We start from the raw sequence: 22509 nt of genomic DNA, 5'->3' as shown, positions 1-22509 counted from the left end.
ATAAGTTGGACTTTCCCATACAGAAGCAGAGCTCAGTCACCCTTGACAGTTTCCAGTTCTATGTCTCCCAGTTCCCCAATGTGGTCCATCCAGAGGGCTGCCTTATACAGCTGCTCACTGTCAACCACTTTGCTATGGGACAGCTAGATGCAGCTTGCCTGACTGGCCTCGTTGACCCTCACATGGGCTGTGTGGATATGTCACAGTGACCACCTCTCAGTCACAGAGTGGTCCCCTGGAACTGATGCCTGCTTGCTTTCAACCTAATTGAAACTCCTCATGGGAAACTTGTTTGAATAATGCCCTGGACCCAATAAAGGCACTGGCCCACAGGTCCCTCTCTTTCCCTGCCTGCATTTCCTGACCTTCATGTGTGTGGCCTCCAGATGTGCCATGTACTTCCCAGGACCTATAAATAATAATACCTGGAGTCTCTCTCAAGCATTGAGTCTCATCACAAGCTCTCCATTGTAAAGATCTTAAATTAAAACATTGACTCTCTTGAGACTGTAGAGTATTAATAATGATTCTTCTACAGTTTTAGGCCCAGTTGTTTAGGAAAAAAAAAAAAAAAAAAAAGACACCCGAGAACAAACTGGACCAATATTTTTTGAAGTACCCTTTGTGATAAACAATTTAAAAATTGAATAAGGCCACCTAATACGATAATATAAATGAATTGATCAGTATACTACAATCCAAATTATAATTTAAAAAATCAGATAGCTCGATTTTTTAGGAACAGAAAGTAGAATGGTGGTTACCAGGGGCTTAGGGAAAATGGGGAGTTGCTGTTGAGTGGGTATAGAGTTTCAGTGTTGCAGGATGAAAAAGTTCTGGAGATTCATTGCACAACATGAATATACTTAAAACTACTGAACTCTACAGTTAAAAATGGTTCTGATGGTAAAAAAAGTTTTTTTAAAAGAAAAGAAAACCAGACGTCTGACATCAAGCTGATATAAGGAATTTATTGTGTAAAAAAGAAACATCTAGAGAATCCCACAGACAGGCCTAGTATGGCTACAGTACTGTATATAAAAGACAATTGCTCACAATGATAGCACTGAAGCACTGAGAGATACCAAAGTACTTTCTGAATCGAAGTCAAATGATACTCAGTATGGTTTTAATATCCTCATATATATCAAAGTTTTACTACTCTGATACTTTTGTAAACCAGGTAACCAGAATACCCAATCAGACAGCTTTTGGTGATATATAACTTGGCAATAACCCAGTCTGGTGATACATAAAACTACTCACTGTACTCATCTGGTATATACCCGCACAAACATTTTGAAATTCCAATTTCTTGGTCAAGTGATATGTTGCTTGAATTCATTAAATATATTTAGATTTCTGTATTATACAAAGTTAAATGTACAACTAAATTAGTATATGAAAAGTGCTCACTATGTTTTTACGGGAAATAATCCTGACAAAAATGTTTAATGAATATACTCTATACTAATTCTGCCTTTTTATACTTAATGCTAAATTTATCCCCTCTAATTTACAACAAATTTTGTGATTTTTATAAGAATCTATGCCTCCACAATTCTCAGATTCTTCTTTTTTCCCCCTTATTTCTTTGCTTAAATTCAGTATAAGCTTTCTTGGTATTTTAGGCTTCATGCATACTCTTATTCCTAAACACCAGCAGTTCCTCAGAGACCTAAAATCCAGTATAGGAATTACTGTGTTAGTTCTTGAAAAAGCATTAAAGACATTTTTTCCTGAAATATACAGAACATGTCATGCCAAATCTCTTGTTTACATAATAAAATGGTAATACCAGTGAATTGCACATATAGATTTTATCTCCAAGATAGAATAACTTAAATATTAAAACGTACCTTTAATTGACTTTGTAACAGATGGCAATATTCAATACAAAAATCACAAAACTCACTAACTTTAAATGCTGCATAGTACAGCATACAAACTCATCTCCCTATGAGCTATTCAAACTATGACAACTTTTTAAGCTACTCTAGAATTTAAACCATAACTAGAAATTTATACGAAACACGATTTTATGTTCAAATATGGAAATAAGTAACATAATTCCAAAACCCAAAAGCATCCCAGCATTCTGTAAAAAGAAATATCCCCAGCGGCTACATCCGTGGTCACTAGCATCATTGTGCAGCATTTCAGGTACCTTAAAAAAAAAAAAGGTAAGGGAAAATAAGAGTGACATTTAAGTTTTTAGAACTACAGATTAGTTTTTAGAAAAATTTGTAGGACAGTATACTAGCTTTATTTGTAGCTATACTGTGAGTTAATTCCTTAAAACATGATTACATACATACTGACTCTAGCTAATAATGTCACACAGCATTTCCTAGCAGTTTAACAATGACCACTCATGATGTTCTGGGCAAAAAAAAGTTTGTATTGGTTCAGTGTGCTCCACTGGAAATTGAAAATCTACATTGATTTTCCTATTTCAGTTACTGGCTGCATATCTGAACTGGATATAACATGTAGTTTGTCTTTAGTTCAGAGATAGAAAACCTTATACTATATAAGATATATATTGTCTTTGCTTACAAAGTAAAAAATAAAAATAAAATAATAAAATACAATTTTAGCAGTAAGATTGGCTGGGATTGTTTTGAGGACATTAGCGACAAAAAGATATGACTCCTTTGTTGACTAATAAACTAAGCATTCTGAAGTATACAGCATGCCAACAATATGTGTCTTGTCCTAGATTTCCTACAAATCTATAGAAAATTCACTGCCTGATTACTGAGATCGTATCCTAAAACAATACATCGGAAGGATATAGGTATTTTTGTGAATCCTGATACATATTACGTAAGATAAAGGTGTGATCAACAATCCAAAAAAAAAAAAAAACTCTGAAGAACCTATATTCTTATATGTCACAAATTTCTGAATATAGAATCACTTCTCATAATGACTGCATTTAAAACCTTTTTTAAAAAAATGATTTTTTTTTTGAGACAGTCTTTCTCTGTTTGTCCAGGCTGGAGTGTAGTGGTACAATCTCAGCTCACTGCAACCTTCACCTCCTGGTTCAACTGATTCTCCTGCCTCAGCCTCCCAAGTAGCTGGGACTACAGGCACATGCCACCACCCCTGGTTAATTTTTTTGTATTTTTTAGTTGAGATGGGATTTCACCATGTTGACCAGCCTAGTCTCGAACTCCTGGCCTCAAGTTATCTGCCCGGTTTGGTCTCCCAAAATGCTGGACTAACAGGTGTGAGCCACTGTGCCCAGCCAAAAAAAAAAGAAAAAAGAAAAAAGAAAAAATGCTATTTTATTGAGCCTATAGTCCTAGCTACTCAGGAGGCTGAGGTGGAAGGATCATTTGGGCTCAGGAGTTTGAGACCAGCCTGGGCAACATAGCAAGATTCCACTTCCTGCTCCCCCAAAAAGAGAGAGAGAAAAAAATGAGGCTTTACTGAATATTTTCTCTATTTTATTGTTGGTCAATAATGTAATAAGATTTCTTAAAAACTTACCATATCAACCAGAGCAACATACATGAATAAGCCAGCAGTAAGTGCAAATATCCACATAGAAACATTTTCAGCATAATGACCAATGAAAATTCCTGTTGCCATTCCAAGATACGCCAGCATGGCTGACAAAGCATTATAAAGGACAGCCTGTTTAACGGTCATGCCAGCCTTTAGTAAAACAGCAAAGTCACCTTTAACAGAACACAAAAAAGGAGGAAAGTCATTGAGAAATCATTTTAAGACACATACCAAGATACTTCCCAGATTTAAGAAAATTTTCCAGTGTTTTTGAGAGGGGGGAAAAGAGACAAAATTAAGAATTACCTAGGGTTAAAGCAGTGTTACTCAGTAAATCACCCTAACAGCTGTATAAACTATTGTTTTTCCTTTTTATTCTTCATCATTCAACTTGATGTACAAACTCTTTTTTTCCTTTTTTTTTTTTTTTTTAATAGACAGCATCTTGCTCTGTCACCCAGGCTGGTATACAGTGGCACCATCTTGGCTCATTGCAACCTCCGCTTCCTGGGTTCAAGCCATTCCCGTGCCTCAGCCTCCTGAGTAGCTGGGACTACAAGCACATGCCGCCACACCTGGCTAATTTTTTTATTTTTAGTAGAGATGGGGTGTTACCATGTTGACCACGGTGGTTTCAAACTTCTGACCTCAGGTGATCCCCCTGCCCTGGCCTCCTGACGTGCTGGGATTACAGGCGTAAGCCACTGCGCCCGGCCAGATACCTTATCCAAAAAAGTTTTTTTAAGGCTTACACTTTGTCAAAATGATAAATACTAAAAATTTACTATTGTGGTCTTGCACTGTTTTCAAGGAGCTTGGAATTTGGCCATAAAGAAGGGAGGAATGGGTGGAGAAGACACATGAGATGATCAGCAAATGATAATGGTAATGCATAACTAAGAGCTGAAGAGTTTAATGCTACAATTATAAAAGGAGAAAAGACACACATGAAGATGGAAATAAGAGAGGGGCTTCATGGGACTTGAATGTGGAACATAAATTAGATGCCGAAGATTATAAGGAATGGCTGAACATATAACAAGGAACAAAAGTGAAAATGGTATCGGCAGTATGTGTGTGAATATATCTCTGTAAGAAGAAAAACAAGGACGTGAACTGGGATCCAGAACTAGGGAAGGTTTTAAGGCCCAATGACAAAGAAGAACAATATTCAAAACACAACTCATCCACTTCCCTTCAATTCCAATGAGATTCTCTTTCTCAGCTTCTGTTAATGGAAGATGATTCCTTTGTATCCTGTAGTCTTATTCACTTTGTATGTATGAAGATGATCCCTGATGTCATCAGTATGCTGGTTAGCAGACATATGAGAAGGCACGGAATTGATGAAGAAGCTTGCTCAACTACCATTAGCAAAAGCCAGTAACACTAGGACGTTTCACCCACCTGGTAAATATAATTTATGTGGTTATCTTACCTAATTCATGAGGCAACTCATGACAGAACACAGCAACAGAAGTACTTAAACCACTCGATAAACCTTCAGTAAAAGCAGCACCTGTGTAAAAATCAATCAGAAAAAGTTTGGTTACATTAATTTGTGTGCTTTTAATCTTATCAGTATGCAAAACGAGGTAACAAAAAAACAGTATTTTGGCGTGAATGAACACAAGTTTCCCAACCCAACTCTGTATCTTCTTTGTAAGAAATCTTAGAGTACATTCCATGAAGTCTAAATTTCCCAAAGGAAAACATCAGGCATGAAAGAGAAGGGAAGGTTTTCTACGCCTTAGAGTGAGCGGATAAAGTTATACAAATCTGAGGAGTAACTGCTACCATATAAAAGGCATATTCAAGAATATAAAATAAACTGTTAAAAAGGTTTAGGAAAAACTCTCCTGTCGAGGGTATAAACATGTTTCGCTTGCCTCAGAAGAATTTACTATGTAACCAGATCTGTTTACATTTATTCTTTCACTATCTCAGTAAGAAAACTCTAAGACAAATAGCTGTCCCCTTTTAAAAAGCTGACATAGTATACAATCAATCAATTAGAAACCATGACTGTGCTTTTTTTTTTTTTTTTTTTTAAAAGAGATAGGGTTTCATTCTGTTGGCCAGGTTGGAGTTCAGTGGTGAGATCATAGCTCACTAGAACCTCAAACTCCCGGGCTCAAGTGTTCCATCTACCTCAGCCTACCAAGCAGCTGGGACTACAGGTGTATGCCACCATGCCGGGCTAATTTTTTTTTATTTGTAGAGATAAGGTCTCACTATGTTGTCTAGGCTGATCTCGAACTCCTGGGCTTAAGCGATCCTCCTGCCTTGGCCTCCCAAACTGCTGGGATTACAGACGTGAGCTACCACACCCAGCCAACTGTGCAGTTGGACGTTCCTCCTTTGTCTGTTTCAGGGCTGCATAATATAGTACGAGCAAGAGCACTCGACTCCCAGGGAGCCAAGGCCAGGCCTAGCTATAACACAGCATAGCCTCCTTGGGCAAGTGGCTCCACCTTTACAGGCCTCAGTTGCCTAACTGCATGGTTCCTTCCAGCACTACATTATTAAAATTTGTAAGTATTCTGTTATCTCCCAATTGTGGTATAACAATTTATTAGCAAAAGTTCTATAATTCTTCTTAGGATAGAGATTGGTAACTGGACTTAGATGTATGAAGATTCCTTTAGCATAAAAGATGACAGAAAACATAATTTTACTTTTATAAATATTACTTACATTATCGATAAGGGAACTTCAATGTATAGGGAGAAAAAAAAATCTCATACATGCATCATACAAATTAAAGGCTGATCTTAAGACCTTGCAATTTAAGAACAGCTTTTGACAGTTACAATTTAGGTTGTGGACTAGGCACAATTCCTAGCATTTAATCATACCTAACATTTATCAAGTACTTCATTGTCAAAGTAGTAAAATAAAAAAATAACATTTTTATAATCTTGGAAGTCACTAATATCCTCATCCAAACTAATCTATTCTCTGTTAAAATTTGACTAGGTGTTTAATGTGAAAATTTCAGAATCAATCAACAAGGAACAAATATGTAGACATATACCAATTGCTAGGCCATCGCTGAAATTGTGCAGGCCATCGCCCATTATCACCATCCAGGCCAGAGTGGCGATGCCGGCATCTTTCAGCTCCTCCCGAGAGTAGCGCTGGCTGTGACTGTGAGGATGGTGGTTTTGGTGGTGGTGGTGATGGAGAATATGATGGTAGTCATGATGGTGGTGAATGAGATCGTCTGACTGGCCAAGTGTATCGTGGAAATGTGAATGGCATTTATTCTTGCACCCTCTGGGTACATATTCATTGTAGACTTCCTGTGGATGAGCATGAGCTATCATGACCTCTTCTTCTTCCAAGATTGCAGGCTGCTGAGAATCAAAGTGGGAGGGCTCTTGTGAGTCTGCTCGTAAATAGCCTTCAGTTCCTAGGAATAAACATAAAGGGTATGGGGCAGTTAGAAGGCTTTGTTAATGGACTTGGAGACATTTCAAACCTCACTGAAAAAGTCAACAAAAGATCTTAAAGCATGATAACTCCTTCATATCTGCAGAACTAAACATTAAAGTATTACTAATGAAAAACGTCAATAGATTTTAATGAATTCCAGAAATGGAACGGTCTCAAATATTAAGAATGGATTTTAAATGTTAACCTTCAGTAACTACCTCTCAGATTCTCCCTTAATTTATTCTGCCTCCCTACCTTTTTAAAGATGTCTTTTTTCCTCATCCTAAGAGAAGAACCTGCTTGTTTTAGAAAACATGTTACATTAGATATTTAAAATATTTATTTTAGAAAAATATCTTAGAGAAGTAATGAAAATTAGAAATAAAAAAACATGAATAATCCTGCCATGTGACTTCCTTTTTTGGAAGGTAAAATTCAAGGAAAAAACAGAGAATCTGAATTATTTCATCATCACCAAGAAGCAATTATTATCTATTTGTGCAAAGGAAAATAAATAGCCACAATAAGGTTACTTTTTTTTTTCCTGTACATAGTTATCAATTTTCTTGGAACCATCCCTGACACTATAGTCCATTTCTAGGGCAGGTATTTCCTCCCCATCATTACACATTTCATTGGAGTCCATTTAAAAATCTGAAGAGGGGGCGAGGTGCGGTGGCTCATGCCTGTACTCCCAGCACTTTGGGAGGCAGAGATGGGCAGATCACAAGGTCAGGAGATCGAGACCATCCTGGTTAACATGGTGAAACCGTGTCTCTACTAAAAATAAAAAGAAAAATTAGCCGGGTGTGGTGGCAGGCACCTGTAGTCCCAGCTACTCGGGAGGTTGAGACAGCAGAATGGTGTGAACCCAGGAGGCGGAGCTTGCAGTGAGACCGGATGGCGCCACTGCACTCTAGCCTGGGCGACAGAGTGAGACTCTGTCTCAAAAAAAAAAAAAACCAAACAAACAAAAACAACAACAACAACAAATAAAAATAAAAAACCAAAAAAGGGAACAGATGCAGAAAGAACAGCGAAAGCATTTTACTTGGTCTTCAGAGAAAAACAGCATGTTAGAGACTATATAGTGGACAGGAAACCATACAAATAGGCAGTAGCAACAATAAAGTTGTTCTCTCCCCTCAGTCAACAACTATCTATTACATACCGATACTAAGCCAGGTACTCCAGCACTAGGCAGTAGGGACAGAGTAGAGCATGACAAAGTGTCTGCCCTCAAGCAGCTTATCTAATCTTGTGGGGAGACAGCCACTGAGCAAGAAAACACATGTATAAAAAAGGTACTGGAGGCACTGGTTTTAGAGACGTGCAATATGGAGAGTGACTGGAAGACCTGTTGTAGTTGGGTGCTCAGTTCCGGCCTCTAAAGGAAATTTCTGATTTGACACCTGAACGACAAGAGGAGAAATTTATGTGATGGTCTCAGAGAACAGTATTCCAAGCAGAAGGAATAGTGAGTGCATGGCCCAGAGACAAGCCTTATGTGCTCCCAGGGTGAAAAGAGGGTCAGTGGGGCTGGAGCACAGTGAACAATGTGGGAGAGTTGTGGGCTCAGTGGGACCTTGAAGATCATGGCAAGGAGCTGGGTTTAAAATATGAATCTTAACTTAGTCTGTCTGACAAGATATGCCAAGCAAACAGCCAAGTTTCAGGAGAAACATGGTAGATACAACCTTAGGCAAGTGATCAAAATCAACACCACCAATAAGTGACAAAGAATCATATCAGGTGGCACACCATGCCACAGAAAAGGATAAGCACCATTTTGTGGTATTCCTGCCAAAACTGATCAACCTAATCATACAAAAATACTAAACAAACCCAAAATTAGAGGCAACTAAATGCAATATTTGATCCTGAATTGTACTCTGGAACAATATTTTGGTGGGGGTTGGGAGGAGTGTTGGGGTAAAAAAAAAAGCACGATTAAGGCATTGGGAACAAAAGAATAACGTCTGCAGAGAATGGCACTGTATCGATATAAATTTCCTGATTTAATAATTAAACTCTCATTATATGAGAGAATGTCCATTTTCCTAGGGAACATACACTAAAGTATTTAGGAGTAAAGAAACATCATGTCTATAACTTACTCTCAAATGGTTTAGAAAAAAAGTGTGTGTGTAGCTGGCCCTTTAATCACTAAAAAATTAAAGAAAAAGGTGTGTGTGTGTAGACAGAGCTAGAGAAAGACAGTGAGAAATAAATGTGTGGTAAAATAACTGGGGAATATGAGTGAATGGGATACAGGAATTCTTTGTACGATTCTTGAAACTTTTCTATGAGTATGAATTTACTTCAGAAGTTACAGGAAAAATAAATGTAAATATACATAAAACAACTTACTCACTGGCAATTTTTTAAAAAGTATGAGATACTGAAAAACCCAAAACCAAAGGACATGGTCCCATTTCTTCCAGATAGTCAAGTTGCCTGCAAATCATGCAGCAATGAACTCCTTGCAGCCCTAAAATTTACGCATAAGAACTTACGATCATCTGTATCTACTTTCTCCTCATTTGTTGAAAGTTGAGATTCATACTTGGACAACTGCTTCTTAATCTCCACATCATCATCATTTTCGGGTTTCTTCTGATTCTAAAATAGTAAAGGAAAACAATACTTTAAAACAGTAATTTGTTTATATATATATACAGCTTTTGATCAATAACCAGGTAAGCAAAAGACACAGAATGCCCCCCCAGTCATCTGCTCTAAGCATGGTTCCACACTAGCAGCACAATATCTCCCGGGAAATTGTCAGAAATGCATACTTCTGGCTGGGTGCCGTGGCTCACGCCTGTAATCGCAGCACTTTGGGAGGCTGAGACAGGCAGATCACGAGGTCAGGAGTTCGAGACCAGCCTGGCCAATATGGTGAAACTCCATCTTACTAAAAATACAAAAATTAGCCGGGCGTGGTGGCATGCGCCTGTAGTCCCAGCTACTCAGGAAGCTGAGGCAGAAGAATCGCTTGAACTCGGGAGGCAGAGGTTGCAGTGAGCCGAGATCGTGCCACCGCACTCCAGCCTGGGTGACAGTCTCAAAACAACAATAACAACAACAAAAAACCTAGCTAGGGGCATTTCCTTCAGGCATCTAGTGATCTGGTAACTACCTGCCTGGCTGCCGCCATGCCTCTTCTGCACACTGAAACCCCATACTTCTCATACTTTTTATAACCTAAAACTATAGTTTTTTAGTTATTAAAATAAAACACTTTTCTTTAATCAAACACCATTAACATGATTTCTCTTTTAAAACAAGCCTCTATTAACCTTGAATTCATCACTGGGCTTTAACCATCCCAAATACCATACCAGAGAGATTGTACCTAAGTCCAAGCAGCCTCTATGTTGTGTAAAGGTCAGTGTTTGAACAATGGTGCCTGTGTATCATCTACTTAGACAGAACACTTAAAATAAAAGTTTACACATAAATAACAGATTTCTTTTTTTTTTTGAGATGGAGTCTCGCTCTGTCGCCCAGGCTGGAGTGCAGTGGCCGGATCTCAGCTCACAGCAAGCTCCGCCTCCCAGGTTCACGCCATTCTCCTGCCTCAGCCTCCAGAGTAGCTGGGACTACAGGCGCCCGCCACCTCGCCTGGCTAGTTTTTTGTATTTTTTAGTAGAAACGGGGTTTCACCGTGTTAGCCAGGATGGTCTCGATCTCCTGACCTTGTGATCCGCCCGTCTCGGCCTCCCAAAGTGCTGGGATTACAGGCTTGAGCCACCGCGCCCGGCAAATAACAGATTTCTTATTTGCAGTACCTTTAAATAAGATGATCACCACCATACCTAAGATTTCATTCGAGCTCTAATAGCATATCAAGTGTCTATACATTCTTAGGTTTTAAGAGCTTTTAAAGGCAAACACACACACAAATCTTTACACTTACCCTAAATATAATGCCTCAATACTTTCTCAAAGTATTAAGAAAGTACTTAAATATTTGTAAAAGTAAATGAACTCAGGGTATCTTAAATCATTTATGCTGGTGCTTTATTTCTCATTGGGCAATTGTTCTAGAACGTCGAGTTTAACAAATTCTTTCATTCCATAAGTATTAAGGGCCCATAATGTTCCCTATGCTAAATGCTGGGAGTAGAACATAAAATAAGCCCCACACAGTCTCTGTTCTCACGGAGCTTATTATCCACAGGGAAAGGGATTTTACACAGGTAATGATTATACACTTCTTCGACTATAATTTTTGACACTTTTTATAATAGACAAGAACAGAATGCTATTAAGAGTGTATAATAACATGACCTCAATAATTTCCAGGTGGCCACTGAAAAAATATAACTTATACCAAGACCTAAAGATAGGCAGGAATTTGGTGGGGAAGGTGGGGGAGGCAGCATTCCAGGAAGGGAGTAGCACCTGGAGGGGGTCAGCACTGCTCTGGAACTCAAAGAGGTAAAAGGTGGCTGGGGCCTACTAGGTCAGAGAGGGTGGCCAGAGATGAGGCTGAGGCAACTAAAGGAGATCAGACAACAGAACTCTGTTAAGAATAGTGGGCTTTGTCCAAAAACTTATGCAGCCACTGAAGGAAAGATTCTAAGTAGTGGTGGGCAATCTCATCATATTTTCATTTAAACAAATCACTGCCTGCTCTGTGAAATCTAGATTGGGAAAAGGAGGAAAGCAAAATAATGTGGACAGGCTCCTACTAGGAAGCAATAACTGTCACTCAAGTGGGAGATAACCATGGCTTGGACTAGAATGACAGCAAGAAAGATGGAGAGGAATGGAGAGACCGTGGACATACTTACTAAAACTTGGTTGGATATGGGGATGAGGGGGACATCAGAGATGATTCTCTAGTTTTCAGCATGAACAATAACCTTCACTAGCAGAAGGTTAACCTTAAGCAGCAGAAGGCAGGTAGCCTAAAAAGATGATATATAGAATCTCCCAGGGATGCAGGATGAACCTCTTAAGAAAAATCCTAAGTAAAATGCCCTGTTATGAGCTTGAAGAACTCCCCATACTCACAATATAATGAATAGTATTTTTCTTTTAGAGAGAATTAGATTAAAAATTATTAAGTAACTTTAATATCTGGATGCCTTTAACAAAAGATAAACTCAGCATATTCCAAAAAGGGAAGAGAACATGTAACATTTGCAAAACTCCTATGGGAAGTCTTCGTCTAGAAATTATGCTTACTTGCTGTTTCATGCTCCTTAAACATTGAATATTTATTACCATCTATCATGTACTAGACACTATTCTACACATTGGAGACAGAGCTGTAAACAAGACAGATCCTGGCTTTTAAGAGCTTACATTCTAGTAGATACTATTTTAAAGCAGAGCGCATCAAACTACTCTGACTATAATCCACATTAATATACATAATGTAAAACAGTAATATATATATATAATACTACTGTTGCATTTAAAAATATTGGTTATGACATACAGATTTGTTTTACAACTCACTAACAATCTAGAGTTATAACCAAAATTTAAAAAGAAAAAAATATTCTGTATCAGATAACAGAGGGCCTATTTCTTGGAGTCCTAGGTTAAAGAGTGCTAAGTTAAAGAAAAGCTATCCTTAGCTGGGCATGGTGGCATGAGCCTATGGTTCCAGTTACTTGAGAGGCTGAGATGGGAGGATTGCTTAAATCCAGGAATTTGAAGCTGCAATGAGCTATGATCATGCCACTGCACTCTAACCTGGGCAACAGAGCAAGATCCTGTCTCTTAAAAAAAGATCCTGTTTTCTTAAAAAAGGAAAAAAAAAAATGAAAAAAGAAAAGCTGTATTTAGGTAAAACTTGGAAACAAAATTGAAATGAGAATGTTAAATAAATTATGGCATTTTGACCCAGACATAACGGTTAAAAAAAGAAAAAAACCAACCCATCCTCAAGTCTCCAGAATGAAAATTGATCTTTTTTTTTTTTTTTTAACATGAGAATAATTGCAGAAGACTTAAAGAAGTAGGAATAAACTAGTCCATATATGGCAGGTAACCTAAAACTATGATATATGGGATCTCCCAGGGGTGCAAGATGGCTCCTAAGGAAAATTCTAAGTAAAAAATGCCTGAAGAGCTCACAGTACTCACCATATAATGAGTAGCTTTTTTTTTTTCTTTTTGAGAGAATTAAATGAGATTAGAAACTATTCAATAACATTAAGAAACAGTCCAAGGGAAGCAATTCGGACAATAGGAACACAGAAGATGACTTCCTTGATTAAGAAAAAATAAGCTATTCTTATTTTACTTCTTCCCTCTATATTTAGGTGCACTAAAGAGAGGGTTCCAAATTTTTAATTTGAGGTTTCAGTGAATGTAAAATCTCTAAAAGCAAATACTCCTAGTATGTAAACACTCTTCTGTTTACACATGCATTTGTTTCCCACTGTGGGCTCTATGCTCAGCAAGAATCAACTGTGTTAGTTTTGAAACCTCTTCACGCCAGTTATATTTATTACTGTAATTGCACAATTTAATTACACATTGCTCAAACTATGAAATGATGGTAAGGAGTTACTTCTTTTTGGGGGAGTAGAGATATGGTCTTGCTGTGTTGCCCAGGATGCTCTCAAACTTCTGGCCTCAAGCAATCCTGCTGCTTCAGCCTCCCAACGTGCTAGGATTATAGGCATCAGCCACCGTGCCTGGTAGGGGATACTTAATTCCATGAACACAAAAGCTGAATGCTTGGAAGATTCAAAGGCAAGGTGCTAAAAAAAGATATCAAATTACATAAGGCTACCACTGAATAAATTTTTTTTTAATTTCCAAAACCTAGATTCTACATTCAGAATAGCTTTAAGTGTGTAATCTCTTGTTCAATTTTAGAGATACCAAAATTGGAAATCATAGATGAAGCAGCATGGCTGATAAAGAAAAAAAGAAAAGATAATACAGAACACAGAACTCCAACTCGAAGAAAATCCTGGTCAATATCAAATGACCAGAATATGAGTGTACAGATGTATTAGGTTAGATTAAAATGTTGAGATGTGAACACATTATTTTTTTTTTTTTTTTTTTTGAGACAGAGTCTCACTGTTGCCCAGGCTGGAGTGCAGTGGTGTAATCTCAGCTCACTGGAGCCTCCGCCTCCTGGGTTCAAGCAATTCTTGCGCCTCAGCCTCCCAAGTAGCTGAGATTACAGGCATGTACCACCTCACCTGGCTAATTTTTGTATTTGTAGTAGAGATGGGGTTTCGCCATGTTGGCCAGGCTGGTCTCGAACTCCTGGCCTTAAGCGATCTGCCTGCCTTGGCCTCCCAAAGTGCTGTGATTACAGGCATGAGCCACTGCACCTGACCCACATTATTTTGAAGAGTCTCCTGACAGTCTTCTGAATGACTTGCCTGATCATATCAAATAAAAAGTGGCAAATTACTATAGGGAACTCAAAAGTGTTTTTTTGGCCAGAAAGAAAGAGCCTATTGTTTGACTTCATACCATTTCTAATCCAATTTGCAAAGGGCAAGCCTGTAAAAGTGACATACCCTTTAAAAGAAAACAGAACATTTAGTTACTGGGTGACTAATTAGAAATTAATCACATTAGTTAATCATAATTACTAATAAATATTGATAGTGTATCCATGTATACATGATGCTTCTGGTCTTCAAGGCCCTGCTGGTACCTTGTCTGGTCATTTATACAGATGTTCATCCTTCCCTTTCTTACCCTGTCATGAGTTTCAAAAGAATAGCAAAGATAGAAAATTTCAGAGCTATTAAGATATAGAAATGCTCCTCACAACCATCTCTGGGACCAAAAAGTACTTCAAGGGTACTGAACTCCCTCTCAAATAAAGCTCATACAACCTGGGCATGCTAGTCTAACAATCTAGTTAGAGTACTACTATAAATAAATGTCTGAAGCATAGTAAGTACTCAGTATACTTTTTCTTACCTTTTTCTTCTTATCTTTAAATTGTTTGATCAATGTGAGGACATGTTCGACAAGAAACATGAAATACAGGCCTCCTAGAGCTGTTAGACCCTTCCATGTGGAATCAAAATAGGCACTTTCTTCTATGTTTTGAGAAGACAGATGACTGAAAAGTGGTCCCCTTTTCATTTCCATTGCTGGTTCTTCATGGCTATGACTATGGTGGTGACTTGCATGAGACTGAAGGCAAAATAATTTGTTATTTATAAATTCATCAGTTTCACACAACGAGTCAGAAAGTTGGCTAGGTAAGGTCAAAACTGAAATCATTCAGTTACGCAATTATTCAGATAGTTCAGAGATGAGGTGCAGTTTAGGACATTAAAAATAAAATGACCAATGAGTGGCTAGCTATCTAGAACTTAATGCATGTCATGTACTTCAGATACATTTCCAGTGACCCTCATAATACATAAATAGTAAGCATTTTCAATGCTTGACAATCTCCATGGCCACAAATAACAGGAATACTAGACTTAATGTGCACAGTTTCTACTGCTTATATTCCCAACCGAAAAGCCCATACCAATGTCATCAGACTAGCATTGTAAGAAGCCTAGTGTGTGTGTGTTGGGCCCTGGCAGGTACCCGAGATCCAGGTGTACTGCCCTAGCAGCCTGTAGCTGAGTAGAGTAGTAACTACCGCTATTGCACATTAGGGAATCGGGTGTGGAGCACACTAAGAGACTGGGGGATCACAGAGTACGCCCCATACACATGCCACTTTCTATCAGCAGGTCTTCCCGAACATCTGCCATCTGGTGGTCTGAGAGCTTGTCAGAGCAACATAGTTTTCTTTCACTACTGAATGGAACATGAGATATGTAGTGCTCTAGGCATGGTGTGATTTCCTTTTCCCAATTACCCGAAAACCTTTAATGGGAATTTAAATAATGAAACATGCATATTTTTTGACTGAGCACCTATTCCAAATATCTGATGGAAAAGTAAATTCACTTTACCAAACTTGTTTTATGTGTCATGAAGTGTAAATCTCTAAACACATACACAAACATTCAAGTCTGAAGAAAACCTCCAAGTTTCTTGGATACATAAAGGGTCACATATTTTATTTCTGTGGCAATTACACTAACAGATAAAGCAAATAACTCACATTGCTGCAGTACCTCACAGTACTAATAGCCAGGCAGAATTTGTCTCTTTTTATTAAGTGGGTTTCAAAAAGTTAAATTAGTCTGTGTTTTGTAAAAGGAAAGCAAAAAATTCACAAATGTATTAAGATCCAGCAGAAAAATACAGATTTCACTTACCAAATATATTTTAAAATAAGCCTTTCTAAACCAAATTTCTAACATTTTATACAAAAAATTCTAGTATAAACCAAAACATATTATTTTTTCAGTGTTGAATAATCAAACACTAACAGGAAAAACTACTATACTTACATGTGGAAGAAGGTGTAAAAAAGCATCACCACTCAAAGTCCCAACGGCCAGTGCAACAAGGAAACTCAGGAGAAATTTGAAAAACACCCGATTCATGAGGGGCACTAAGATAACCCCCAGCAGAGACAGGAAACTGATGATGGAAATGGCTATAAAACCACCAACCCAGGCTGTCAAACAAAACAAAACAGAGCAAAGAAAAATTATACAATTAATAAACTTCACAAGAAAGACTTTTGGAGAGTAGCATAAAGCAACATGTAAAAGGAGAGAAGCTAAAAACACACAAATTCAATGCGAATAGGACCTACTGTAGCAATAGCACAATAACCAAGAAATCTGTTGTTGGCTCAAATGAACAACCTGATGGGTACTTAAGAACTCTCCAGGTAAGGAGCATAGCTCTAATGGGAAATTCTTCAGGTTGGGGTGAAAGAGGAAAAATAAATGGTTACCAAGGATGAACTATAGCTCACTTAGGAACTGAGCTTTCACATTCCCATAAGAGCTGAATTATAAAATAGTTTTTTTTTTTTTCTTAGAGAAAAGGAAAAGAAAACAAAGGAGAGGAGGAAACCAGGAATTCAATAATGTCCTCAGAAAACAAAGCAGTGATTCCTTCCTCATTACTTTTGAGCAATGCGACCCTACCCTATAGCATAGCTTACCCTAGTTTCACTTATCAATAAGAATGTATCAGTATTAGGTTTCTAAGCAGCATAAATGAACCCAAGACCTCTTCCCAAACAGTGTGACATGATATAAAAATCCCAAATTTCAGGTGATCCTGACACCTTCTTGTAGGATGAACACAGAGAAGTCCAAATTGAAATTTGATTTTCTGGGTTTTTTTAAAGGGCAGGGCTAACACCCCTTCCTTGCTTTCTTCACATTCAAGGCAAAGAACAACTAAGATGACATATGTGGAACTGTACTGGAAAACAAATGGGCTGATGCAAATCTAAGGAAAAGCACAACATAAATGAATCTACTGAAATTGTTTTTACATAAAAAAGGCAATTTTACCTATTTGTAATGAATAGGTCTTTGGAGGGATTTCAGCCTTCTTTTCACTTGTATGAATCAGACAAGATCTAGCATCAATTTGGTTGATGATGGCTGGACAGAGATAGTTGAATTCTGTTGCATTCAGCGGAACCTGGATGCCCATGCCATGAGATGTCAGTAGTTTTGATGCATTGAAACACTGAAAGAAACAAAGCAGTGAAAATCACCAAAAGGCATCCCCATCAGAGTAATGTGATGACACAATACCCTTTTTTACCAAAGCTACTTCTTTCTTTTCTCGAGTTAATGAAAATTAAAATCAACTTCTGTTTTGAGCACTTTGGAACTTGCCTCCAGCTACCTGGCAATACTATGTCACCATAGTGGTATCCCACCTCTTCTGTCTACCTCATCAGAGAAGCAGTACATCACGAGTCATCTGGGGAGAAAGCCTCAAGTGGAACAAGCATGAGGATAAATGGAGATTCACAAGCTTGTTAACTCACTGTATAAACGTATTAAGGAAATGAGCTTCAATTTCAAAATGGGGTTCATTAGAGATTGAGAAATATGTTGCTTCAGTACTAACGCTATCCTACTTGGCCTAAACAAGTCTAAGACATGCCCCTCTTCTAGTAATGACTCTACTTGCAAAAACTCAGTTCTGTCTACATATCTGGCAAAGTAATGCTCTGCAATGAGAGGATATTAAATTATGCAGATTATTCTTGTGGAGGGCAAGGCTGGTTAATAAAACAAACCTGTACCGGCAGGCAGATGTTTTCAACTATTTAATTAGATGACTAACTTAGTTTGAAGTTATTCCTTTGTGCAATCTCTCCCCCAACCAAAAAAGAAAAGAAAACAAACAAACAAACAAAACCCAAAACTGGCTTTAGTACCAGTTTCTCATCTTCTGTAAAGACATTTTCAACTCCCACCGCAATTCTCAGTTGGTACTACTCAGAGCAAACTTTATCACCAGGGCCGCTATGGCTATGACCATTACTAGGATTAGTCCAGAATTAGTACAGTCACATGCTGGTTTGAAATGAAGTACTGAAGTTTTGCTTATTAAACTGTATCAACGAATTCCTTGTTCCTTTTTTTTTTTGACATAATTCCCCATTCTTGACATCTGTCAGCCAAGGTGAATTATGTACAGTCTGGAAGTCTACTCTAGAAAAACCACATGAACTCAGAACCTCACTGCCCAGACTTTTCCCTTGTCCAGCATGACGTTCATGGAAATTGCTCCAATTTCTATCATTCCTCAAGTCATGGTGGACCTTCTGTCAAGGAAGCAGCAGTGGTATTCTCAGTAGTCTTCAGCCCCCTCAGTCACACAATATGGATTCTAACATCCTGCTTTCTAACATCCCTACAATATGGATTCTAACTCCTGCTTTCAACTCCTCATTTTCTATTTTGTATTAATAATGTTCACCTTTATAGACTTTCTCTAAAGATAGCCTTGATATCTTTCTCTACATATTTTATATTCTATATTACAAAAACTTTTAGGAGGCAGCACTATAGTCACCAAAATAACCGTTCCCTAAGTTCTGATTTAGGAATGTTTACAATATAGCAGGCAGCTGAGAAGGTGGAAATTCCCTTTTCAATAACTTCATCATTTTACTTTTACTTTAAACTCCTCACAACTAGAAACAGAGTAGCAGAGACAGGACACACACACAGGTATATTAAAATAATGCACTCATCTTACCTCCTGAGGATTTTCATTCGTGTTTCTAGAATACATAAAGCCTTTTCGGGGCTCACTCATAGATTCATTTGTTTTCCTACCAGCCAGCCGGCTCACCAGGCTCTTTTCTGTGACACTGGGTGGAGTGGAGCTGCTTACATCTTTGGGGAAGAGTTTTGGAGTCTCTATTGTCTCTAGAAAGTGAGTTCCTTCAGAGACAGTGTTGTACACAGTTGAGGTCACTTCACTAGTACTAACACTGTCCTTGACATTCCTTCTACCATTGGCATGTTCTGGTCGGTGAGCTCCTTTCCCTTGGCTGTTTCTAGGATCTTTACCTGAACTATCTGAGTCATGTTCTGGGCAAAGAGCTTTTCGCTTATTTTTACCAGAAGCAGCATGATTACGGTGAGAGTGGTGCTCGTGGTCCGAGTGATGCTCGTGGTCCGAGTGATGCTCGTGGTCCGAGTGATGGTCATGGTCATGGTGTATATGGATTCTTTTAATCTTATCTATGCCTATATTTTGAAGTAATTTTCTGAACCCTTCAACTGACAAAGAATTATTTTCTCCATAGCGGTAGAAAAGCTGTTGTAGATGATACTGCCGTGTGGTAATTGCCAAGTCAACATTAATGCCAGATTCCCAATTCGGACTAATTTTCTCAGTGGTCTGGGGGAAAGCAGCTGCTGATTTTAGTTCATGAAGGGGATTTGTGACAGAGAGGGTGAAGGTCAGGATCAAGATTACAGATAACTTCCTCGCCATTGCACCTTCCTAGAAAAGACAGGAAAAAAAAATTAACTCACTTCTAAAACAAATTGAATTAAGAAACCTTATACTGAAAATTAATGTGTAATCAAGTAATCAAAGTTGCCAGAGCATCATGTGGTGTGACCAGTGTGGCACTAGGTACTGTGAAGATGGAAAGAACTATAGTCCTAGGCGCTACCCTTGCATTCCTAAAACACATGAAACAACTGGAGAACAGCTGAGTGCTAAGAGGCTGCCATTAGCACTGTAAAAGCAATAGTAATTCAGAGACAGGAGAGATCCATGTGGCCACAGCCATCAACTTCTTACTGAAGTTGAGAATTTATTTGAATGATTATTTGAATCACTGAGGCCAATGATTCGAAATGAAATCTAGGCCAGGTGTGGTGACTCATGCCTATAATCCCAGCACTTTGAGAGGCTGAGGCAGGCAGATCACCTGAGGCCAGGAGTTTGTGACCAGCCTGGGCAACATGGTGAAACCCTGTCTCAAAAAAAAAAAAAAAAAAGAACGAAATGAAATCTAGCTACCTTGATCATCACCATCATTTCATAAAATAATCTTCAAGCACCAAAAAATAGAAACAATAATCTCAATTCACATGTTTAAAAAATTGTAAACTAATACACTCTCCTTATATACAAATCCATTTAAGACCCCTTTCTGCAATCACAATCCTCAAAGGTGCTCAATTTTGCCAGTGTATCCCTCAGGATATTTTCTATGCATACTCAAATACATGTATACTTAATTTTTCAAAAAAGATTTTTTTAAATTTTATTTTATTTTTGTGTAGAGAAGAGGTCTCACTATGTTGAGGTCTCACTATGTCGTCCAGGTTGGTTTTGAACTCCTGGCCGAAAGAGATCCTCCACCTCCACTTCCCAAAGTGCTGGGATTACAGGCGTGACCACTACGCCCAGCCTCAAATAGGTGTGTACTTTAAATACACACTGAATCTTTTTTTCCTTCTTGACAATGAATCAGACACGTTATGTCCATACATAGAATTCTTAAAGTAAACTGAACTTCATGAAAAACTCACTGTAGCATCCTTGTGTTACTACAAACCAGTCAACATTTAATCACAGACTGTTAATAATCCACAGCAGTGTTTGGAACCAAAGGCCTATGCCCCAAGGAGGAGGGAGCAATTGAGTTGGAGCTTGAAAAGCAGAATTCAGTTAAGCAGAGCCAGAATTCAGTTAATTCAGATCCAGTAGAATGTCCAGCACCAACGGTGGAGGTGATGGTGGTCAAACCCACATCTCCAGCAAAAGACGCAGACGTCAAGCTTCCAACTAAGCAAGAGCATGGGGCTATCCAGCTCTACCAGGGTCAGCTGTTCTTCTCTGGGCAGGGCTCTCGCATTCATTACCGTATCTAAAATACCGGTAATTCCTATTTTGCAAGCGAATGAGGAAAACACATGAAGGAATGTACATTATAAGTACTCGTTAAATTCATGTGTTGCACAAGTGCGGGGTATCATACAGGGAACAGTGGGAAATGGAGGTACGGGGTAGAACGACGCTCCTGAAAAGAGGAATCTTTGGGGCTTGAAGTTTCGGGAATTCTTCTACTAGGCAAAAGATAAACATTTAGAAATCATTCCCAGGAGAGAGGCGAGGAGCGGGGTGGGAGGGGACTAGCACAGGGGACAGCTCCGAGCCTTTCTCCAGGGAGGATGCTGAGCGCGGTCGCGGACCCGTTGAAGGATCTCCTTTCCTGCAAGTTGGCGTGTGCTGGACGAAAACGGAAAGCAGAGGGGAAGGGCCTTGGAGAAAAAGGCGAGTACAGAAAACGAAGAGGGCACAAAGCTCTCTTCTAAAAGATTTTTATTTCTAAACAGTCAGTCCCTTCTTCGAATATGGGATGAAAAGTACGGATCTTTTCCTCAAAAAATCCTCCGTTGCACCCCGAAGCCCATCTGAGCATCCTAAGAAGTCCGCCTCTCTAGGGAGAGGGGGCGCCTGCGGCGGGCTCCCCCCAGCATCCTCTTTCTGGAGCCCCCCTGCCCGGTCCGCAGGACACTGCTCTCCGCAGAACCCTCCCTCCCCGCCCCGCCTGTCTGGCCTGCGGAGCTCCCCTCCCAGCCGCCCTGCTCCCGGACCTGAGAGACACGTCTCCGCGGCCTCGTCGTCCCACGGCCCGGCCACGCGCGCAGGTTTGGTTCCACACGGGCGGTCCAAAGGGCTCGGAACGGGCCCACTGGTCTCTTCAAAAAATCTCTACCAGGCGCGGACACGCAGTGGTTTCATTGGGTTGGCTGCCCCTCGGTCCGGAGGTAGCGCCGCGCAGCCACCCGGCAGCCGCGCCCCTAGCCTTTGCGGAGCTGGAGGACAATCACTAATTACCGCCGCGCGCAGCGCCGCGGGGAACCACCGCCCCCTTCGGCCAGGAGTGCGGGGCATGCGCAGTGCGACCCCGGAACCCGGCTCCGCAGACGGATCCGCTTTTCCGCGTGTTCGCCGACTCCGCGGGGGCGTGGCGCGGCCTAGCGCACTCTGAGCAGCTGGGGGGTCGTTTCCTCCAGGCCTTACTCGGTAGCCAGGGGCCCCGCGGCCAGCTGTGGCCGCTGCTGGGAGCCGGGTCATAAGGGGTAGCGGGATGTTTCTGATGCTGCTCTGGCACATGAGTCCCGGGTCCTTCAGGGAGGGTCCCGAGCCACTCGGGTTTCGCTCTTGGGACAA

At 39.6% G+C, this 22509-nt stretch overlaps 1 protein-coding gene across 2 annotated transcripts; it reads right to left on the bottom strand.

The window, feature by feature from the left end:
- Positions 1 to 951: 951 nt before the first annotated feature.
- Positions 952 to 22221, bottom strand: SLC39A6 (solute carrier family 39 member 6). Of its 2 annotated transcripts, none has more exons than XM_015121840.3 (10): positions 21930 to 22221; positions 19063 to 19818; positions 17352 to 17532; positions 16326 to 16495; positions 14881 to 15099; positions 9474 to 9579; positions 6557 to 6934; positions 4958 to 5038; positions 3502 to 3692; positions 952 to 2167 (listed from the first exon to the last, which is right to left on the bottom strand). In XM_015121840.3, exons 2-10 carry the CDS (start codon positions 19807 to 19809, stop codon positions 2015 to 2017), a joined length of 2226 nt encoding a protein of 741 aa, XP_014977326.3. In that variant the 5' UTR covers positions 19810 to 19818; positions 21930 to 22221; the 3' UTR covers positions 952 to 2014. The 2 variants fall into 2 exon arrangements, 1 of the variants encoding a protein (XP_014977326.3); XR_013408166.1 differs by having other exon boundaries at positions 1590 to 2167; positions 3502 to 4831.
- Between the last annotated feature and the right edge of the window lie 288 nt (positions 22222 to 22509).

Source organism: Macaca mulatta, chromosome 18, assembly GCF_049350105.2.
Source record: "Macaca mulatta isolate MMU2019108-1 chromosome 18, T2T-MMU8v2.0, whole genome shotgun sequence".
In the NCBI taxonomy this organism is placed as follows: Eukaryota; Metazoa; Chordata; class Mammalia; order Primates; family Cercopithecidae; genus Macaca; species Macaca mulatta.
This window is presented reverse-complemented; position numbering and strand designations above follow the sequence as displayed.